At 35.2% G+C, this 23,388-nt stretch overlaps 2 protein-coding genes across 6 annotated transcripts; one reads left to right on the top strand and one right to left on the bottom strand.

The window, feature by feature from the left end:
* The first annotated feature begins 5,499 nt into the window (after positions 1 to 5,499).
* On the top strand, positions 5,500 to 12,653 carry LOC127789956 (tropinone reductase 1-like). Its single transcript, XM_052319083.1, has 5 exons — positions 5,500 to 5,721; positions 5,832 to 6,039; positions 10,852 to 11,068; positions 12,094 to 12,206; positions 12,362 to 12,653. The coding sequence occupies exons 1-5, from the start codon at positions 5,636 to 5,638 to the stop codon at positions 12,527 to 12,529; spliced, it is 792 nt and encodes a 263-aa protein (XP_052175043.1). The 5' UTR covers positions 5,500 to 5,635; the 3' UTR covers positions 12,530 to 12,653.
* A 1,413-nt stretch (positions 12,654 to 14,066) lies between these two features.
* LOC127789952 (transcription factor LHW-like) lies at positions 14,067 to 22,011 on the bottom strand. Of its 5 annotated transcripts, none has more exons than XM_052319072.1 (12): positions 21,747 to 22,011; positions 20,008 to 20,610; positions 19,507 to 19,713; positions 18,571 to 18,664; positions 18,424 to 18,465; positions 18,233 to 18,292; positions 16,646 to 17,878; positions 16,433 to 16,534; positions 15,072 to 15,218; positions 14,854 to 14,979; positions 14,644 to 14,757; positions 14,067 to 14,336 (listed from the first exon to the last, which is right to left on the bottom strand). In XM_052319072.1, the coding sequence occupies exons 2-11, from the start codon at positions 20,103 to 20,105 to the stop codon at positions 14,668 to 14,670; spliced, it is 2,199 nt and encodes a 732-aa protein (XP_052175032.1). In that variant the 5' UTR covers positions 20,106 to 20,610; positions 21,747 to 22,011; the 3' UTR covers positions 14,067 to 14,336; positions 14,644 to 14,667. The 5 variants fall into 5 exon arrangements, with proteins under 5 accessions (XP_052175032.1, XP_052175034.1, XP_052175031.1 ...); XM_052319074.1 differs by having other exon boundaries at positions 14,067 to 14,333; XM_052319071.1 differs by lacking the exon at positions 14,067 to 14,336 and having other exon boundaries at positions 14,343 to 14,757; positions 20,008 to 20,663.
* Between the last annotated feature and the right edge of the window lie 1,377 nt (positions 22,012 to 23,388).

The raw sequence follows: 23,388 nt of genomic DNA, 5'->3' as shown, positions 1-23,388 counted from the left end.
TAACTCAAGCACTATCCAAATTCATATTTTTACGTTTAATGTTTATTTTAATTTTTGCCTTACTTTATTTTCTAGTATCTGTTGTCTAAAAACAAAACCATAAAAAATCTTATTGTCAATTTGTCCAAATACGTGTGCGTGTGTGTGACATTCTTTTTCTTTTGCCATAAATAAATCTCTCAGTGGACGACCCTTAGTCCACATTTGGGGACGGCCTAGGGCTCGTGACCCTTGGATTCTTCTTTGGCGAAGTGTTGTCTTTTGTGAAATTGCTTTTAGATGGAGAGAATTTAAAGTATTGCCATTAGTCATAAAAAGAGTACAAAGAGGTTCGGGGAATTCTCTTGCTCATTGATAAAACTTCCTTAAGTTTTGCACATTTCAGGTATGCTTCAAGGGCTTACTTTCCATGTCTTTTAGTCGATATGCCCCTGGTCTTAAGGATTCCACCACCCGATACGGTTCTTCCCAGTTTGGAGTTAGTTTATTCGCGTCCCGAGGACGACTCACGTCAAACCGTTGCAGTACAAAATCTCCTGGCATGAAACTCCTAGCGTAGACTCGTCGATTGTAGTACTTGGCGATGCATTAGTTATACGCGGCTTTTCGAATTAGCGACAGGTCTCGGAGTTCATCCATCCCCAATGGGTTGTTTTCCTTCTCTCCGGGACGATGTCCAACTTCGCTCTCGGAAGCGATCCCGAGTAGGAGACCTTCTCTTATTATCTGACTTGGACTCAACTCTACCCGAACTCACGCCTTCTTGGCCAACGAAATCTCGGAGGTAACCCCAATTGATAAACTCCTTAATCTCTTCTTTTAACTGGATGCAATCCTCTGTAACATGACCATGGTCACGGTGGAATCGACATTACTTCCTTTTGCTTCGAGTGTTGGGTGGAGACCTCAGCGGTGGAAGACATCGCAGATAATCCTTATCCTCCAATGCTAGTAGAATCTCTACTCGACTGGCGTTGAGGGGAGTATAACTCACCGGGCTGCCATGGGCACCCCCAAAGCCCAAGCGATCTTGGGTTCGAGAGGGGCGATAGTCCATCTTCTGTTCCATCATTCGCTTTTTCTTCTCCTTCTCTATTTCTTTCTTGTCAGGTTGTTCAGCCCGCTTCACCTTCATCACCTCTTCAGCATTAATGTACTTGTTAGCTCGTGTAAGGGCTTCTATGAAAGTACGAGATGGAGTCTTGGCCAAGGACTAAGCGAATGGTCCAGCCCTCAAGCCATTCTGGAGAGCCACCATTGCGATCCGCTGATCGAACTCGTCAAAGCTTAATGCCTCCTCATTGAACCTAGCCACGAAATCCCTTAGGGATTCACCCTGATTTTGCTTGATGTTCACCAGAGCCATGGAAGACTTCCAGTGGCGCTTCAAGGAAGCGTAATGGGCTAGGAAATAGGTCTTCAGCTCTCCCCAACTGTTGATGGAACGATGGGGAAGGCAGGAGTACCAAGTCCAGGCATGACCTCCCAAAGTAGCCGAAAATGCTCGGCACCACATCGCCTCAAAACCCAATTGCACTAGCATGTGAGAGGAGAAAAGTTCTGCGTGATCATAGAGGTCGGTGCTTCTGTCATAGAGCTTGATGGATGGGATACGAAACCTTTCTGGTGGAACCTCTGACATGATGCCCTTGCTCAAGGGTTGGTTAGAGCCGAGGTGAGGCAGTGATAGAGCGCATATTTTCATATTATTTAGCCCTCATATTTAGTCTTTTTGCACGTTAATTGTGTCATTTTATTCATTTTGATTTTGTTTTATTTTATTTTATAGGAATTGAGCTTCACACTATTTTATTTTATTTTGGACAGATTAGGGCTTCCTGGGTCATAAGGAATTTTGATGGCAAGAAGGGAAACAAGGAGATTGGAGACAAAGAAGCAAAAGTGTGCTAACAGATTTGACCTTCTGTGCTTCTTTCAAATTTTTGGCCAAGTTATAATCCTAGAACGTGAATGATGTCTTTAGAGATATTGTAGAGGACTTTTAGGCTTTCTGGAATGGTATGGTTTGTCCAAATCCGAGTTCGTTTGGGCCTCCAAACATCGCTTCAAAGTCGGGACCAGATAGCTGGGTTAAATTAGGAAAGCTACACTGAACACTGATTCTTTAAAAGGATAACTTGGGCGTCCGATATCCAAATCAAGTGATTAAAAATCCCAAATTCATCTACTCTTCCTGATCTACAATTTTTATGAAGGGGCCGAAGCCCAGAACGCACGTTATCCTATTCGAAATCGGCTGTGAAGTTGCGATAACCTAGGGTTTCCTCCTTAAGCTCTATTTAAGCACCTTAGGAGGCCATTAGGTGGAGAGATATATATTTTTTTGTCTCATAAACAGTAGTCATTTTTCTCTGTTTTTGTTTTCTTCTCCATGGAGGGCTAAACACTTCTAATCAGTTGCAAATCCAAACTTATTCCATAGTTTGAATCCCAAAAGCTTCTACGAAATCTGGTTTGAATTTCAATTATATTTGTTTTAAGTTTTCTCTACTTCTTTTCCGCTTATTCTAGTGCATGTTCAAGACGGTTGTATGAACATATACGGGGTGGATTTCTCTTTTCTATATTGCGGTTTTAATGTTATAGTCGGTTGATACAACACACGAAGGAAAGAAGCAGAAACAAATAACTTGGTATGGATGGTTATGGATACTAGGTTCTGGAATCTGTGTGAATGAAGATTAAAATTGGTAGACTGATTGAAGGAGGTTTTCTTTGATTTTTATATCAGCTTTGATTTGATCTCTAGACGGTTGTTGGAGATTTATTTATGCAGATTTTGGGTGTTGAAACTCGGCTAGATCTAATCTATAAGAAGGGATGATGAAAACCTGGTTTAAGGGAAAGATTTGTAACTGGTTGCGTTTGGATCCATAGACAGTTTCGTTTTTATATTTTTACTCAATGTTCATACTTTCTTTTTCATCAAAAAAACCCCCCTCGTTCAGTTCTTGTCATGACAGATTTGTATTGAGGTTCCTTTGAGAGACGACTTTGGGTTCGCACCCTTGCTATAGATCCAAAATATATATTTTTTACAATCATCGAGGTTCGACAGTCTCGATCAGGCAGCTCTTCCTTTCCCTTTTTGAGTTCCTGGACTTGCCTCTCTAGGAAACGCAGTCGCCTCTCCTGAGAAGTCTCTCTTTCTCTTGAGGGGGAAGAAGTAGATCCTGCCGCCTCAGATGGGTGGATTTCCTGACCCGATTGGTGGGATTGACGAGGCTCCCGAGTAAGAGGAGGCGACTGGTGCTCCGCTCGCTGAGAGGGCACGTGCGGACGATATTGTTCATTCTGGTGTAAGTAACCAGTCAACAACTCTGTTAACTGTTGGACCTGATTCTCCAGCCTTGTGAGTCGATCCTCCGGCATTGGATTGGCCGGAAGTGGTGGATTCTCCCCTTGTGGTGGGGCCTCTAGATTAGCCCCAGCCTGGCTTCGAGTCACATCCCTTCGGGGAGCCATGTAGGTAGTTATGGCCAGGAGTGAAAGTCGTGTGATACCTGTGGAAAGACCGAGGTCCGAGTTGAGGAGTTGAAGTCCGAAGCGTGAGGCAGAGAAAGAAGAGGCGGGCGAGTCTGGACATCGACCCCACGGTGGGCGCCAAATAATGATGGTTTTTGGGACCGACCACCACGTGTCACCTCTGCGAATGGACCTCGGGAATCGAACCTCGGACTTGGCGATGTCGGACCTCAGTGATAGGACCTACAAGACAATGGAGTCATGGGGCTAGAGTCCCTCGGGATAGACTCCGACGCTCAAATCAGTAGAGTAAATGCGAGTAATAATAAATGTGAGAGCTGTAGAGCCTTTTTTATACCTAATGAGGATCTTTGTTTTTTATAGAAGAACTCGTTATGGAGTACCCAAGATAAAATTCAAGATGAGCGGGCACGACTCTCGAAGACCCGGTTAAGTTGGAATGGGTCGTGTGGTCCGGCCCGGATTTTTTGGGTTCCGTTCTAGATTGTTGACTTGCCACGTGTCAATCTCTCAATCCATCCACATGACGAGTGAAACTATTAGTGTGTAGAGATATTCTAATAATTTTAGGTAATGCCACATTAAAGTTCATTTCAAAATTTTTGAGCTAGATATCTTGGGCTAACAGTGAATCTTTAAAGTCAAAATTATCTCCAAACCTTTTAAGTCTGAGTATTTGGTGTTATGTCAATAAGGGTCAGAATTTTAAAATTAAAATTCAAGAGTTAAATTTTATAAATTCATCATTTTAACTCTAAATCGGATAAAATGGCATATGATATCTCCCTGTTACTTATCAATTAGTACACATAAGATGAGATTATACATCCAATTATAAATCTAATTCTTTACATTTTCATAGCATTTAGTCGTCACCTTAAGCAAATTTACATCATCCCCATTTGCAGGCCAAGTGAGAAAATGACAAAAAAACATGCAATTCAATGGCATATAATCAATCGAGTTTGCATCAATCTTCATCCCCACTACAATAATGAATGCCAAATTGAAAAACTTCCAAGATTAAGACCTTTGAAATTAGATAAATTCAATTTCGAACTATTTGAGTTCACTCTATCTATATTTTTGTTTTTATATTTTTATATTTTATTTATTTAATTATTTAATATTTTTTATTATTTTAATTATACTTATAAACTTAATTTTTGAATCAATTTAATTTCTTATACTTTAATATTTTTTCGTATAATAATTCAAACTTTTTATTATTTCAATTATACATCTAGATATGTATTTTCGAATCAAATTAACCCATATAATTTGACTTGAATAGTATGACACGTATTTTATCATCTCACTTTATTTTTTTTTTTTACAAATTATAGTATAAGAGTTAAGTTGAGTTAAAAATATAAATTCATGGTTATAATTGAAATAAGAAAAAATTTAAATTATTAAAAAAATTAAAATATAAAAATTAAATTAATCCAAAAATTAAGTTTAAAATATAATAAAAATAATAAAAAAAATTAAATAACACACAAAAAAAAAGTGAAAGTACAAGAAAAAATTTCGTTTCATCCCATCCATCCTAGAAGCGAAAACAAAAAATGATAATTTTAAAAAAATAGGAAATGAAAATGTAAGAAAATACATAAATAAAAAATATGAGGGTTTGTTTTGTAAATATATTTTTTATATATAATTATAAAAAAAATAAATGTTTAATTATAAATAAACATAAATTTTATAATGCATTCAAATATTTTGAAAAAAAAAGTTGTCTTAAAAGCGAAATCCTTTTCATTTGTAAGGACGGAAATGTTTTTTTGATATTTTTTAATATTATAAAATTATCTCAATTTTTTTTTAAAATTATAAACATGACTTAAAAATATATTTTTGATATTTTTTTATATTTAGGTTGCAAAAATATTTCAAAAATTCGTGCATCATAGCCACTTATTATGCCCACGTGACCTGTTCTGGGTCAAACACCAAAACAGCTGGGATGAGTACCCTTTTGTCAGATCACATGTAAACGCAAAATAATCCCGAAAGCCAGAAGAAGAAGAAGAAAAGGCAATGCTTGTGTTGATCAATAAGATATAAAAATTCAGAAAGTAAGAAATAAACGCAGATTCTTGGGGTTTCTAGTTGGGAAAAGATGGAAATCGGCACCGGAGTTGGGGAGGAAAGGTGGTCTCTCAAGGGAATGACGGCTCTGGTCACCGGCGGCACCCGAGGCATCGGGTTTGTGCCATCATATATACATGTTGCCATATCTTCTCCTATTTCCATCATTTGCTCTCTCTATTTCTCTTTGTTAATTTGTTTTGTATTGGTTGATTAATGTATACCAGGCATGCGATAGTGGAAGAACTGGCGGGACGTGGAGCCGCCGTTCACCTGTGCTCGCGAAACCAGGCGGAGCTGGAAGAATGCTTGCGAAAATGGAGAGGCGAAGGGCTCAGCGTGACGGGCTCTGTGTGCGACGTGGTGTCGAGAACGCAGCGGGAGAAGCTCATGGAAGAAGTCTCCGACGTCTTCGCCGGAAAGCTCAATATTCTTGTGAGTTTCAAAGTCATTATTATTATTATAAATAATTCAAGAGCGAATAATGCTAGATCAACAAGTACTCTCTTAGACCACTTATTTGACACCTCCTGTCAAAATTACACATCTACCCCCAAGTTGCAATTACAAATCTACTGCCCACGTTTCTTTCTCATTCTATCTACCATTCATATAAAATATAAAATTTTATGTATTTTATATATAAATAATTATATATATTTTTATATTATTATTTATTTATATTACTAAAATTAAAAGATTAAAAATTATATATAGAATTATACAAAATCATAATATCATATTTCATAAGGATAAAAAATTATATGTAAAATTATATAAAATCATAGTATAATATTTTTCGTTAGAATTAAAAATGTCAAAAATTGTATGTAAAATTATACAAAATCTTAGTATTTTATATTTCAAACTAGAATTAAAAAGGTCAAAAATTATGTATAAAATTATACAAAATCATAATATCATATTTTACAAAAATTAAAAAATTATATGTAAAATTATACAAAATCATACTAGGGGCGACAATAGTGCGAGTGGCAATAGGGGGCGACGGTGATATGAGTAGCAAGAGGGGGGCGACGACAAGGGATTCTCGTGGCGATGGTGGGTTTAAGTGAGAGAGAGTGTGGGAAAGATAGTGAAAGAGGGAGGGGGAGAAAGAAAGTGAGTGAAATAATCTAATTTTTTAAGTTTAATTTATTGTGATATTTTAGTATTAAAATATCACGATGATTTTGTCAAAGAAATTGTCTAAAAGAGAGTTGTTCATCCAGCATTTTCTCAATAGCACCCCTCAGTCTTAGCTTCAATAATTCAAGAGTTCAGGTAGGCTTAGAGGCACACTCCACTCTCAGGTAATGGGGTCCAGCTCTATTTAGTTGTGTTTATTAATTAATATATGGATTAAAAAAAATAAGATATAAAAAATATTTTAAAAAAATTATTTTTATTATATTTATTAAATTTATCTGACAACTCTTAAAAAATAACTCACATGACTTTTTATCTGAAATTATTAAAATAAATTTATCTATTTCCTATTTAGATAAATTATTTTCAACAGATAAGAAAAAATAACTCATGTGTTCCCCAATGTGTTCCAAAAAATTTAATAAATAGTTCGATAAAAATCTTAAAATATTCATCAACTTTATTTTAATCATTTTATATTTTGATTTGAAAAATATTTTAACTTTATATTGATACAACCTTATTTTACTCATTTGAATAAATGTTACCTGATGAAGTATTTGTTAACCAAGATATGTGCTGGGAAAAGTGAGATATGAAAAATATTATAGATAAAATTAATTTTTATTGTATTTGTTAAATTTATCTAACAACACACTTAAAAGAAGTCAGGTGATTTCTTATCTATAAAAAATTAGATAAACAAATCTCCTCCTAAATTTATCTAAAATTTTACAGATGCCCACTCATCTCTTAAACTTGTATGGATGTTAATAAACAAATTTGAATGAATTTAGAAATAGGAATATTTTGATAAAAAAAAAAAAATCTTATCTCAATACTTATCATATGTCTTTTAACAAACATATAGAAAGAAAAAATGCAATTCTCATTGTATTCTAAAAAATTTAACAAATGATTTTATAGAAATCTTGAAATGTTTTTCAATCTTAACTTAAGCATTTCATATCTTAGTTTGAAATACATTTTAATCTTATTTCGATATAATTTTATCTTGCTCATTTAAACATTCACTACCTAAAACTTCATCCTTAAATTATGGTGAGAGATTATACAGGCTCTAGCAAAGAGCGATATTAGGGTTAAAAACTCAAAATCGAGACCTCTCTTCACTAAGCTCCAACAAAGAGCAGTACAGTGACTAGTTTTAATTATGATAATTACAATCACATTAGATTAGACCTCGCATTACATTATGTGTCAGGGCCCGCTCCTAGATTTTCCCGCTAGTATAGGAAATCCGAAAGAATGTCCATTCAAAATGGATACAGATACTCAAACTCACAAGAAATTTCTTTTCCGAATCTGCTCACCAATAATATGAGCCAAAATAAATCACATAACACTCATTACATCAACATCTTGGGCTTACCGCCCATACATTTTGAAAATAAAAAAGGTCACTAAGGTTTTTTAAAAAAATACAATAAGCCCTCAACTTCTTGCCCTCAACATACACTCATGGATCTTTGAAGCCGATACATCTTTGTGCACATCTAATCTAAACTCGCCCCTAAAATATCTATCTTCCATTACCTGGAATGACAAAAGAAATAACGTGAGCCACAAGGCTCAGCAAGTATATAGCAAAGGAAGTAACCATAGTATGATACATGAAGGCATGAATAATTTAGAGCCAAAGAAAGACCATTACCCAACATCTAGATACCCATTGGGTTCATACCTTCTAGATTGGACAACAACATCCTCAAAGAAATGTACTTCATTTTGGTTCATCAACCCATATTTCAAAGTAAGCCATAAAGCTCAACAAGTAAACATATATATAATACTAGAAGCACGAGTGAATTAAGGAATGGATACAAAATAGAGTACACCCGATTTCCCAATACAATTTAAACCCATTCTTCAATTTTCATAATAAAGTCATTCTATAAGCAACCATATGCTACAACAAATGAAGCGAAGCAATAGGGTTAAGGCATGGATAACTCAAAGTGAAATAAACCCTACTCCCTAAGTATGGGTAGCATTTCCCATTTAGTTCCCACCAATAAAATTATTCACATGCCATTGCCATTATGCATTTTATGCATTGATTCATTTCTCATGAATATATTAATCTTCTTACTTCACATTGGCTCAAGCCTTTTATTCACATTAGCTCTCAAAGCTATTTATTCACATGCATGAATGCATACATATAAATATAAAATCAATTTGCCACTCATTGGCTGGAGCACCGTCTACCGGGTTTATGGCCACCTCACCGTCGTCAGGCGCTCTTTTAGGATATCATTTCATTTCCCCATTTGCGGAACATAGCCGTCGTGCCAAAATAATAACAATAGGGCGCAAATCATAATGCCATGCCATGCTCATGAAAGCTCACATAAATATAACATACATGATCCTTTAAAAAAATGTACACATCATGGACATCATGCACATTTAAACATTTCAATAACATATTCAATAATGAGCCCATGCATGCACATATGCATATCTTCAATCACATCTTAGCATTTTGGAGGGTTGAGTGATACTAGAGAAAGCAATTAACAACAACTTAGGTTATCAATTAAGCTTAATTTGGATTAAGGAAAGCCTTGGCCCACTCAAATTATCACCAAAATATATGATATTATATATCAAATTAAATCCCTCGAAGTCTAGTTTATAACGCTTCAAACGGATCACAATTCCGAGTTCTACATCAAAAGTTATGGTTAAAATAGCGCAACATGCGCAGTGTTAAAAAAAAATTGATTAGTCGACTTTTGGGACATCAATAGTTGACTTATGGGCAGGCAATAATCGACTTTTGATGAGTTGATTGTGCCGAGGCTAGCACCGAAAAATTGAGAAAACAGTCTTCTGATGAGTCGACTAAGCCCCAAAAATAGTCGACTCATCAGCCATAAACACACAAAATGACCCCAAAACACCTCAAAATAATCCCAACACAAACCATGGCTAATCTCCTAACCCCCAAGTTGTCATTCCATGAAATAAAGATGGGGAAAACAAGCCCCAGCGAGACTATTACAAAGACCCGACAAAGTTTTGAAATAACAAATGGTTTGAAGAAAATATATAACCAATTCCAAAATACTTTTTAACCATGAGAAATAAAGAACCATGAAGCATTCGACATCACAATGGAAAATGAAGCAAGGTTGCACAAAATAAAATAAATGTGCAAGAGGAACTTGCCTTAAAAGAAAACCAAAGAAGCTCGCCCGGATACCAAACAATCCATCTTCTTGAAACTCCAAATATAGCAACAAAAATGGAAGAAGAAGAACAACAACAACAAGAAAGGAGGGCCATGAGAGAGAGAGAGAGAGACTGGGCGAGAAAGAAAAGTCAAAAGGAGATGTGGTCTCCCAACTATCACCCCCACAAATGACCATTATGCCCTTCACTTACACACACAACACAATATTCCATGGCCATTTTAAACTTTTGCTATTTTCTATTTTTTCTTTCAATTTTCTTTATTTAACCCCATTATGAAATTCCCTAATTGCCCTCACTTTTTTCAATAAAACAAGAATCACTTGGTCACTTTGCATTTTACATTTTCTTTCTTCTTTTCTTTTAATCCACAAAATACAAAAACACACACATATATATATAATTTCATTTATTTAATTCCATCTCTCATTATTATACACATGGGTCTAAACCCAATTCAAAAGTCCACTTATACAAATACATGGGCCCAAGCCCAACTCATTAACCCAATTAAATATGGTGACCCATTTCCATTAGCCCAATCAAAGGGCCTCAATATATCCTTTAAGTTCAATGGGTTTCACAACATTACAAAAATTAAAATATATAAAATCTCTTCTTAGGCTCAATCCAAGTTCCAAAGTTCAATCCATTAATTTAATACATAATTTATTTGCATAAATTTTGCCACATAAAAAAAAAAATATTTCTCAACATTTAATTTAATAGGGTAAAATTTTTCAATCTTCATAAATAAAATATTAATAATTTCTTAGGCCCGCTAACATGTTGTTACATTATGATAATATGATAATATTTTCAAAGTCCCCAATATTGAGAAAAAGATAATTTTGAGTTGTGTTTGGTGGGTGTTAGGTAAACAATGCTGGAACTTTTTTCATGAAGGATGCCACAGACGTGACTGCTGAAGATTATGCCCTTCTGATGGGCACCAATTTTGAGGCCTCTTACCATTTATCTCAACTTGCACAGCCTCTCCTCAAGGCTTCTGGAAATGGAAGTGTTGTGTTTAACTCTTCTATTGCCGGTTTGGTTGCAATACCGAAAGCTTCTCTTTATGCAGCTTCAAAAGGTACATATATACATATATTGCGTGTGTAAACATGCATAGTAGTCAAAGTTCTTATTCAATTTGTACAATTTTGCGTGTCAAAAACCTCTAAAAGATTTAACGAACGTATAAAATTGAAATTATTGTAGAATCGAAGCGAATCACGACTCAACTCGGTAGAATCGATAGAATTTTGAATTGGACAACGATTTTACCGATTCATCTTCTATGCACAAAAAGATTAGAGACAGAAAAAAATTCATTTAGAGACAATTTTTTCCATCTCTAACTAGCATAATATTAATTTTGATTCGAGAATTGTCCTATGCCTTTGCGAACCCTTATCTCTCTCAAACACATTTGTCACAGCCTTCTCTCGTTTTCTCTTGTCGCACGGTTGCTCGATGTTTAGTGCCATCATCAATTCACAACTCTAATTGCTCACTGTCGCTATTAATTTACAAACACAAACTATCGATTGAACCACCATCAATTCACAAACACGAATTGACATTTTCTGTGCTCGCCTACTCGGTGTCGTTGTTTCTGTGCAACACAAAACAATTCACAGCTCCGATTGCTCAGTGTCACCATCGATTCAGCTTAAAGGGGTATACAGATTCGTCTATTTTTCTTTTACAATTTCTTTGTTTATTCCTTCTTTACAATTTCTTAGTCCGATTCAGTAATTCCTGTCCGTCACAACTTTTTCTATTTCTTCTTTGTTTGACCTCATTAATTTGATGATTGTTGATTTCTTTAATTTGAAAGTAAATTATTATTAGTTTTCTTAAAGAATTGAATGTTTGTTGGTTATCTTAATTTGAAAGTAAAATTTAAATGGTGTATTTAGTTGCTTTTACAATGTTACGATGAATTGAATGTTTGTTGGTTATCTTAATTTGAAAGTAAAATTTAAATAGTATATTTAGTTGCTTTTATAATATTACGATTTTACGATTCTGAGTTTATAATTGAATTTTATGAACTCTCATTTGATCTCACTGTATATACTCTTTTTTGGGTAATTTTCTTCTACTGCATAGGAGCAATGAATCAATTGACAAGGAACTTGGCATGCGAGTGGGCGAAAGACAATATTCGTGTAAATTGCATCGCTCCAGGATTCATTACAACCACTATTGTGGATCCAGCTGTAGTATGAATCTTCTCATTCTTACACTCCAATCCATTTTTACTCATCCTTTTATTACATATATACATAATAAACCCACCCAATTAGAGTAGTTGACGCCTATAAAAATACGTCTCTCCATAGTTGATTGAACTTAATTTGTCGTCTTCTTCACACAGCAAGCACCTTTTATCAGTCAAGTTCCAGCGGGCCGGCCGGGACGGGCCACTGAGATTTCACCAGTAGTGGCATTTCTTTGCTTCCCCGCTGCTTCGTACATCACTGGGCAAGTCATTGCCATTGATGGCGGCTTTACCGCAAATGGTTTCACTGCTACTGAATGCTAATTAAATACAAGGACATCATTGTTTTGTTCGTCGTCAAGAGAGCTTCTTGTTGCGTGGGATTTGAGACACTCAAACCCATGATGAATTGATATGTGTCTGAACTTTGCCTCCTTTTTCTGCATCATCTTCTACTTGTGATCATGTCAACAAGTTCGGTTTTCTATATGTATATGTTTAGTTTATTCTCTACATCTTTGTGGAACTTTGCTACTATGAGAAAAAATCCGATATCATCGTAAGTACAAAATTAGGAATTTAAATACAAGTAACAACTATCATAAGTACAAAATTGACCCATAAGATAAAGTCAAGCAATGGGCCACCAAATTTGAAGATGAAGTTCATGCAGTTTGGGATAAGCTGAATTTTGCACTAAGTTATAAAAAAAAATTTATTAAATTTTAATTAGTAATAAAAAAATTATTAAAATTTAATTTAATATGTAATTTTAGGGTTTATAATTACTGAGAATGTTATTGGAAATATTTGATTTTTAAAATTTATATAATTTTATATTTTGTTAAGTTTAAACATTCTCAAGAATGTTAGATATTCTTTTTTGATAATTTTATACATTCTTATGTTAAATTTAAATACCCTTATTTAATTTTTTATTTAAAAATAATAAAAAAAAATTAATATATAAAATATTAAAACCCACAATTTCTTTAGAAAGTCAAAAAACATAATTTGCTTTACACATTAAGTATGTGTATATATATACACATAATATATATCTTTATATAAGAGAATAAGGAGTATTTTAATTTTTTTATTCGTTAAAAACTTTTCATAATCCATGGAATCGAAGAATTCCAATCCCTATAAAATTCTTTTTGTAGGAAAGTTGATTAAAAATAAATCATGAGAATACTATTTTCTCAATATTCTTTTTTTAAAAAAATTATATCAAATATAATAATATAAATTCTTGACCTAATATTTCTAAAAATTTAAAACTCTCTCTCGTATCAAATATCCCCTAAATTATAAAAAAATGAATGAACTTCAATTAATAGTTAAAAGATCACTGGACGTCAATTTAATATATAACTCGATAAGTACCATTACTAGCCATTAAAATAAGCTAACAAAATATTAACATTTTTATATTTTATTGTAAAGTTCAATAATCTTTTCTACTTTAATACAATCAATAACATTTTTATAATTTCATATAAAATTCAATAACTATTTATACTATTTAATTATTTATTACATCTTGTTAATATCTTTTAACGACAATTAATGATGATAATTATAAAATTATATATTAAATTAAAATTTAATAATTTTTTTATATCTTAATACAAAATTCAATAACTATTTTTATTATTTAACCAGAATATGCATGGATAATATACTTCAAAGTAGATCTAGAAACTTGATTAGAGGGAATATAATATGTTACTTTTATTACCTTTATGTAGAATAAGATAATTTGAAGATCGAGTGGCAATCGGTCTTTCAATTTCCAATCATTTTGCAAAGGCTTTCGAGGGAAAAATTCACTCAATAGTCGTACAAATCATGAGGGGGATAAAATGGCTCCTTTCCATGAACCATATGTAAAGATTTATTCGTTCTTCCAAGCCATCTACATTATCTGGTGGCTATCCAGCACAGAATGCTCTCTCTCTCTCTCTCTCTCTCTTCAATCTTAAAATTCTAATAGAATTGCGTGTTCTCTATTATGGAACACAAAGTCATTTCTTATGTTATAAAAGGTATACCGCCCAAGCATGTCACTGCGTCTTTGCCACCAAGCTACAATGCCAACCCGGTGGTATGGTCATTTTAGGCTCTACTGTGATGAGATAAACGACATCCATCATTGGTACAGAATAACCCAAAATGTTTATCTAACAACAAACATATTTGCACGTTTCACCAATATGCTTATTAGCAAACAACATATTTGCATATTGTACATGGAATATCCCTCCATTAATGCACTACTCAACATTCTTGTCGGCTAAAGTGATTGCTTTGTGACATGCAAAGATGATGCACAGATGCCGACAACTTTTAAGGTTCTGGTAAAACAGCAAGCCGAAACAAATGGAAACAGTAAACACAAAGTTCCATCTTAGCAGCCTGTTTTTCAAGCTTACCTTCTAATCAGGATTTGAGATGCATCAAATCTTGCCGGGGCTTGGCCATTGATCGTGCTGCAGTAGTTGCATTAGAGGCCAGAAGATGTCCAATCTGCGGAAGCCCCTTGGAGCCTGCATTCAAGAATAAATAAGTGGTCGGGCAAATTGTCAGGCTCGATGAGATCAGCAAGTTTGATAGAGTACAAAAGCTTTGGGATTGTCAGATACCTCAACGACGAAACGTGCCCATCTGTTGTTTGACCAGCTTTCCATCACTCCTGTCAGGATCGTTAGCTCCAAACATCGTATGACCTTGGCGATCTCCAGAAAGAGCCCATGATCCTTGCAAAGCATCTGTAACCAATCCAAATAATAACAGTCAAGCAAGTAAAACTTTAGGAATCCAAGCAAACATGAAGCCACAGACAAGCAGCAACAAAACAGACCTCTATTAGCATCTGTCCTGGGTATTCAAGATCTTCCACAACTATAGGTGATACTTGGAGATCACCTCCCAGTTCAACTGCCCAGGTTGTCCCACTCTGAGTATCACATTTAGTGCCTGAAAGTTTCACATTGTCCCGACTGCCTGCCTGTACATTTCAATCTCCCAAAAACTTCAATATACTGAGGATTAATGCTGGAAATAGCTGACTGCAGATTCATATTATAGTTCTGTTTTTCCCCTCTTTTACTAATAAAAAACTTAACATATACGCCCACAAGATTTAAGTGGCCAGTGAATTTCACACAAGTATCTGTCATAATAAAAACATGGGACACATGTTGGCCCGTGTATCTACTTGCATCTGAAGTACTTCGAGCACAAAGCTAGGGTAAGCGAAGGGATGAAGAAGTCTAGTTGAATTCATAAACCAGATATGTCCAAGTGAAACCACTGGTGCATTAACTGCCTGTCTCTGGTTCCATTTCCTCGTTGCCCACTCCATGAGAACTTATCAGTATGATACAGAATTTTGTGGTTTGCCCCATTCCTAGAATATCAGATTCCAAAAGGTGGGACAAACCAGCAAGACAGAATTTCCACGAGTAGGGATAAAATTATCACCTTCTATTTTATTCAATTAAGCGCAATCCTAAGTATTCAATCAAACACTCTATTTTCCACAATTAGAAATAATTTTGCCATCCCCCCTCCACATGCATGGACTGCCAAAATTGTCAAGTCAAAGAAATCCCAAATTTAAACTAGCAGGGTAGTAAATTGAAGTGTCACTAACCCATTATTTCATATGGACTCTTCTGAATTGGTGAAGTGCAAATGCTGACACGTAGAATTCAGATAAGATAGGGGACATGTCCAACAAAGTTAGCTGGATATGAGCTCAATAAATCTACAGAATCAGGTAAAGAAACTTTCATCCCACACATAGAAAGTTGTGCACATAACTTTACCTGAGTCCATGTAACATAGTTAACAAAGAATTTCACATTGATAACAGTTAATTTATACATGACCGAACATCTAAAATATTTTTTCCCAGAAAATATCACATTCTAGACTTGATGCTACTCTTCAATTTCTTTTTTTTTTTTCCCACCCGCCGCCGCCCCCGGGGGGGGGGGGGGGGGGGGGGGGGGGTGTAGTTTAAGTTCTCTTCTTATTTTGTCCCCAAAAGACAAAATTAAGTTATTTTTCCTGGAAAAATATAGTTGCTAATGATATGGTCATGAAAAGCCAAAAAATAATAATAATAAAAAAAAATAAAAACCAGGTCACCATAACACCGAACAAATGATAAGAACAGGAAAGAAACTTTAGATAATGCTGATGACATTTACTTACCTCCTCACGAACACACTGCCTTAGTTTATCAGCCTGATCAGTAACATCTCTTAAGAACAGCATGTGTTTTATTGTTTTATCTAGGAGGCCATCAATGCTACACTGTATTTGACATGGAAGAAAAGTAAAACATTATCACAGGAGAGAGAGAGAGAGAGAGAGAGAGAGAAGCCAATCTGAACAGCAGCCCAAGCTAATGTGAACAGCACTCACCTTTGAACCATTTGGGACAAGTTGCCGTAGTTCTTTGAGTCTATCTTGTATCAGTTGCCTATCCCTGGGTCTTGGCCTCTGGTTTTCACCAGGTCTCAGCCTTCTTGTCCTGGCGTTGGAGAGTTTTGGCCCCCTCTTACTCTGCAGGTGGCAATTAACCACCTTCTTCTGCTGCTGCTGCTGCTCAACCAATGTGCTCACCGTGCTTTCACATGGAGAAGATGGAAATCCCGTAATAGACTTTTGGCTTGGTTCACCAAGAGCAAAGTTCCTTTGAATTCTTTTCTCCATCACAAATGCACCTTCTTCAGATTGATTATGTGCTTTATTGGAAGCCACAAATGGTCCTGATGATAAGGGAGAAATCTTGACGTCCTCGAATCTGTTAGATGAATTATCAATTAAACTATCAGGCATACAGGACAATACAGCTTGCAAGAGATGTTCGGCCTCATGTATTTCACCAGACCATTCACAGGCTTCCATGTCTAATGGCTCAATACCATGGATGAGATCACTATTGAAGATCTGACCTGGGACACTATTGATGTCATCAACTGAGATAGATGGGTCCCACACTGATTCTTTAGTGTGATCCATGAAATCAGGTCCAAGTGCTTTGTGCAGCTCAGAATCCATGGGAAAGCTTAAGAAAGTATTAACATTTTCATTGCCCCAGTTATCAGCATCCTTGTCCACAAATGGCTGTTCAATCATTCCTATGTCGGTATCAGACTTTATAATAGGATTGGCATGTTCTCCAACCACATTGTAGTTGTCAGAATAAGATAAGGCTTGAAGTTCTTCATAGAGACTGGAAAATCCAACCACGATACCATCAATCATCTCTGATTCAGTATCATTTAGCAATTGATCAAGTGGTTCTGATACTCTGGTTAAGCCAATTGATTGGACACACATTTCATTTTCCCTTTTATTATTGATAGCATCTACCACACCTTTATCTGAAATGTGGCATGCTGGCATCACGATATTAGTAGTTGACAATTTTCTGTTCGTTGGTTTGGCAATGTAAACTGCCTCGAGATCATCAGACTTCATTTGGTTCAAAATGGCGGCTGAGAACTTATCCAAGTTATCCGTGGAAAAAGGCATAAGCAATGACTTTTCATCTAGAGATTCCACTGTAATGGAAGGAAATGAATCCATGCCATTCTGATAGGCATTGAACTTATCTCTGATATAAGTGACCACAGCTAGACATTCAGCAACCTGAAGTTTCAATAAGATTATAGATCACACATGGCATCAAGTTGGATAGCCAAACAGCATGCACACAGAACACAATATAAACAGATGAGAAGGAAATATGAGAAAATTGGAGAATATACAGTTTATGTCAGGAGAAACAAGCAAGAATCATTCATATGCAACATGGATAAAAAAAAAGGAATCGTGATGTTATTCACTATTATTATGATCTACAGCTTGGGCATCCTGTGATTGTTCGTTGCTTTGGTTTCTACCATCTATGACAGTTGCAGAAAGAATCTCTAACATCACTAGGGAGATGAACTAAACAATCATGTCTACCATGGACACAAGTGTTACTGTGTTGAGAATCACCTTTTCCAGTGAACCAAGTTGCAAAACTCCATGTGGAACAATAGGTACAAGCAATATAGTCTGCAAGAGCATCAGATTAAAAATCAAAGCACTATTTACCCAAAGAAAAAAATTCACGGGACAACTGGTCAAGTATATGCACTCCACTCACCCACACTCATAATAGAGTATAATGCATCAGACATAGTTACCTTGATACCTGCTGCAAATTGAAGTAGCCATTCACTTGGACACTGCCAATGGAAGCATCACAGCTAATCAATTAACTATTTACAGGATCATGGGCTACAGTTGTTTACCCTTCACATAATTTTAGTCAGTCATGCTTCAGAACTCACCTCAGGAACTTCTATACATGCAAATTCACCGGCTGACGTATTTTTGCAGAAGAACCAGCGATGATTCCCTGTAGATGCCACTTCACCAACCACCCTGCTTAATTTCAGGGTTATAATCAGTTATTGTTTCCTCCAACTTGAATATAAGTAAATCTCATCCTGAATTTTAAAAATAAAAAATCATATTCCCGCCTTTTACTACGGAAGGCAATAGCAGGCATATCAGGACTCATGGGAGCCCAAGAATAGCAATGCAACATTTTCCAGAACAAGGTGCCCAATGTCTTAGTGGTCAAATAATAAGCAAACCAAATCAGTGCAGAGCCTGTCATGATACTTAGTGTTGCAGAAAAATGATGCAGCAGCAGCTACCTTGTCATTTTAGTGCACATCCATGTGAGATCTTGCAACTCATTCATATGACACAATTACAGTTGAACTCAATTCCTATGGAATGCATAAGTAGTTCAAGTCATCTATCTTCTCTCTTATTGCAGATTTCAGATAGTGTTCTTAGCTTTGAGCCTTTGACAACCTGGAATATTTCATTCATAAGCACTTTTGAGTCATCCTATTTTCTATTTTATTGGGATTTCAATATATGTTCTTTGTTTTGACTACCTCAGGAATTGTTCATCCTGAGATGAAACGTAGAAATTCCTGTTCAAGCTTCTATCTCAGTGACAAGCTAGTATGCTCTTCATGGGCAAGCAGACAGTCAGTAACAAAGCCTAAGAAGATAACTGAGACTTCGGTTTTTGAGGCTCTTAAGAGTGATTGCCAAAATAACATTGTATGGCAATAAGTAACTGTGCATGGAAAAATCTGCATTGAATTGGTCGTAACTTAATAATTGCAACATAGATGGCTGAGACAAGTAAACAATGAGCAAGCAGGTTCAGTATTAGCATAAACAAGCCAAGCGATAGAATTTACCCCTCTCCCCATGGATACTGAACCCTGGCCAAATCTGCTACTGCTTGGCAAGCTGGATATTCACCTGAATGTCCATCATGTCTACATGAACCCCAACTACATGAAAATATCTCTTTGGATCCATTAAAAATGGAGTCATTCTGTAAGCTTTCCTCAGATCCTCCCAGCTTTAGACAATCATAGCATCCAACTTCCCATGTTAGAAGTCTGAAAGAACAGGTAAAATAAGATCAATAAAACACTAACTAGTGTAGATCGTCAATAGCACTCACCAGAAAAAGACCATCTTTAATATACACTCACTAAAGAGGGTCATTTTTAAGAAAAGGAGATTAGTCTATACTCTGTAGAAACTAAAAAAGAAAAGGGTAAACTTCAGATGTGACATATTATAGTACAACAAATACAAGTAAAAGTGTTCAAAGCAGAAGACCAAATAAGAGAATAGCTAATTGATATAATTTCTAATGTATATTTGCCAGGGGGCAACAAATAACTTACTTTTCATTCTCATGCCGCAGCTTCCAAAATACTGCATAGCTCCAAGAGCAATTGTGGCAAAGACTCTGCAGGAACTGCTGCAGATGGGTAGTCCCCATATGTTAAACTTCTTCAGAAACAAAAGAGCCCCGTTGATCAAACACATAAAACAGCCAAAATACCACTGAAACCTTAACTAACTGCCCCGATATGAACCTCGTCCTGCCTGTTTAATCCTCAATCCCGCTCTTCGTTTTATTGGTGGCCCCGGTAAGGTCAACAGCAAAGGCCCCATGGCCAAACCCCTCCCCAAGACTAAATTCCAGAAAATATGGGACAGGAGATATAAAACTGTCTACAGATAGCAAGAACTAATGGAGAAAGTTTTGAATCCAAATTTCAACATTCCCAATGAGATATCCATCAGTTTAGAACAAATAATAGAGTCCACAATTGAGTAAATACAGCCAGATTCAGAGAGACCACAATGAGCAGGCACTTAAGATCCAAATTTTTCCTTCTGATAATGACTTGACGCCGAGAGTTACTAGTCTATGCAACAAAACAGCCTCACAGATGCAAAATTCACAAGATTGCAATCACTAAATCAATTCCCAATAGCACCTGAAGCCATGAAACCATTTTTCAGATCAGCTATTTGCAACAATGAAACCATCCTGTTTAAATGTTCATAAGGAAAAAAGTTAACCTAATGTAATTAGGTTGACAGATTAGCAACCTAGTTATTTTTCAGAAACGAAAACAACATAATAATTTAAATTCAGTTCTTTTTCTTTTCCACAAAACCAAACAATTTTACCAGCAACCCTACATGCAGGTTCAAAAAAATAAAAATCAACAGATTCCACCCCAGATGTAGTGTCTCACCTCTTCTAAACACCATAGTAATCAAAATCCTATAATTTCCCTTTTATTGTACCAATTCTATCAGCAGACAAACACAATTGGGTATGAACAACCATACACCAAATTTAACCCTAGTAACTGGGGTTTGATACACGAATTCTAAATTGTCAATCTCTATCCATAATCATATCTTCTGGTAGGCCCTTTTATTTTGTCATGCCTAAGAGCTTCCACATATCATCTTTCTCTTCTGTTATACTAAATTGTCTTGGCAGCCAAAAACAGTCCAAAACAAACAAGATGAAAAGTGAACTATTAGATTAACAAGATTTCTTAAACTATAAAAAAATATGATAATTAATTAAAATCTTGTTATTTTCTCCCGCAGATTAATACAGACAAGCACAAAAGTCAAATGAAAACATTATGATGCAAATCCTCGTACTTTCTGTTGTATTCTACAAAATTTTCTCAGCAGCCAAACAAAGCCCGATGCAACGAAGTACAAAAAACTGAGACATAAAAATTAAAAGTCTTGCCATTTCCTCTTCCATTATGCTCAATTTACTTCGTAGCCAAGAGCAGTCCCACATAGCTAGAACATAAATATTAAAACGAATGAGATTTCTTATGTTCTTAACTATAACTTAAACAACAGGAAAACCAAAATCCTATAACTTCCAACAGTTCAATACAAAGACGCACAGAAATTAAACGTTAACGGCGTGATAATTTAAATTATGTAACTTTTCTTTCCGATCGACTCAATTTTCTTGGGATACCAAAAAGCAAAAAAAGTAAAAAACCTTGCGCGACTGCAATTTCTCAACTACAGCTAAAAGAACAAGAAAATCAAAATAAGCGCAAAAATCAAAATTAACCAAACTTATAACCTGTAATTGAACCGAGTTCAAATGAAAGGGCGGTTACTGAGTTCGAATTCAGTAGTCTCCATGTCTTCCGAAAGTCGCGCCAAGCCTCCGAACCGAGAAACGAAGATCAAGATCTACCTCATTTTTCAGCCAGCGAGATTGCAGTAGAAGATGATGGTGCTGAGAAGCATAAGCATGTACATGCGTATGATCAGACGAGAAATGGCCGACGATAGCGAGGGTTTTGTTCTCCCGCGGAGACGCCGTGAAGCTTTTCTCCATTAACAGCTCTTTTATATTGCAATTAGCTCTATCTCTGAAGTCGCTGACCATTGACGCTTCATATAATTAATATATTTTATTTTTAATATTATAATTTTTTTTTATTTTGTATATAATTATTTAAAATTTTCATTATTTCAATTTCAATTACACCTTTAAATATAATTTTTATATTTTAATTTTTTCATATAATAATTTATTTTTTTATTTTTTAATTATATTTTAAAATTATTTTATTTAAATTTCTATATACTAATATAAAGTATAATTTATAAAAATAAAAGATCATTTTTATTGTTTAGGACTTTTCTTTTCTTTTTTTTAACTTTAGGGGTGTTTCAGCAAATTGGAAGAAGGTAGTGAACTTAATAGCATTAAAGGCAAAGTTAGAGGGGGTTTGAACGTAATTAAAAATTTGGGTGGCCTCGCACGTCGTCCTCTACTTTTTCGGATCTCAAATCGTCCAAAGTTGGATTTGATGGGGAGGATGGGGCACAGTGGACTCGGGGCCCACTCACCTCTTCGAGTTCAAACAAAGTGGTGGAGATCGGACAATTTAATTTATATCCACGTCATCTATGGAGGGATTATTGTGTGTGTGCTGTGTATAGTAGGTCCCGTCTCACCCATCCCGCATTGCATCTCACTCGGTTCAGTTGAGTTCAAGGCCTAATTTAATTTAATTTATTTATTAAATACATTTATATTACCCACTTTACCTCCCCTCAATCTCAGATAAAACTAGTAATATGTATTCGATGAGTTTATTTATCAAATCAATATAGATATTAAAGTTATATAAAAAACTAAATAAATTAAAAAACTAGATAAACATAACATGATAAAATCATGATCCTATCTTATTTTTTATCATCTAGATCATTTGGGCATCGCCATCTACTTTTCTTGTAAGTCTCTCGCGGACCCTAATTATTGCTTCACCTGAAATCCTTCTGTTACAAGTGCTTGGAAGTTTCTTTCAACAAATGCCCTATAGGTCTCAAAAAAAAAAGCTTAGTAAGTACAAAAAAAATTGAAAAAAACTCAAAAAATAAATAAATAAACTAAATCAAACAAATCGAGAAACTTAAAAATAAAAAAATGAACAACCAGACAAAAAAACCCTAAAAATCAAAAATTTTAGTCGGCTATTATCGAAAGAATCAAAATTGTTAAATTTGATAAACAAACCAAATTGACTCTCAGTTAAAACCGAATCAATCCAACAATTTTAATCAGTTCAATTCGATTATTTTAGTTAAATCAATTTTTTAGGCACCCTTAAATAAAATTAATTAAAAGGCCAATTTCTTATCAAATAAACGATAAATTAGTAAACACCCCCCAAATCATTGGTAGATATAAAGTAAGAGCTAATGGC

The sequence above is a fragment of the Diospyros lotus genome, chromosome 14 (genome assembly GCF_014633365.1).
Source record: "Diospyros lotus cultivar Yz01 chromosome 14, ASM1463336v1, whole genome shotgun sequence".
NCBI lineage: Eukaryota > Viridiplantae > Streptophyta > Magnoliopsida > Ericales > Ebenaceae > Diospyros > Diospyros lotus.
The sequence above is the reverse complement of the archived record's forward strand: the minus strand, read 5'-3'. Positions and strand labels throughout refer to the sequence as shown.

What these genes read in the sequence shown, in the direction of transcription:
- LOC127789956 (XM_052319083.1), top strand. Translation starts at nt 5,636, where the DNA reads ATGGAAATCGGCACCGGAGTTGGGGAGGAAAGGTGGTCTCTCAAGGGA. An exon ending in CCGGAAAGCTCAATATTCTT is followed by an intron (nt 6,040 to 10,851) that starts GTGAGTTTCAAA and finishes GGTGGGTGTTAG; the next exon opens with GTAAACAATGCTGGAACTTT. An exon ending in CTATTGTGGATCCAGCTGTA is followed by an intron (nt 12,207 to 12,361) that starts GTATGAATCTTC and finishes TTCTTCACACAG; the next exon opens with CAAGCACCTTTTATCAGTCA.
- LOC127789952 (XM_052319072.1), bottom strand. Translation starts at nt 20,105, where the DNA reads ATGGGGACTACCCATCTGCAGCAGTTCCTGCAGAGTCTTTGCCACAAT. An exon ending in CTGCGGCATGAGAATGAAAA is followed by an intron (nt 19,714 to 20,007) that starts GTAAGTTATTTG and finishes CTGTTCTTTCAG; the next exon opens with ACTTCTAACATGGGAAGTTG. An exon ending in CAGGACAGATGCTAATAGAG is followed by an intron (nt 14,980 to 15,071) that starts GTCTGTTTTGTT and finishes GATTGGTTACAG; the next exon opens with ATGCTTTGCAAGGATCATGG.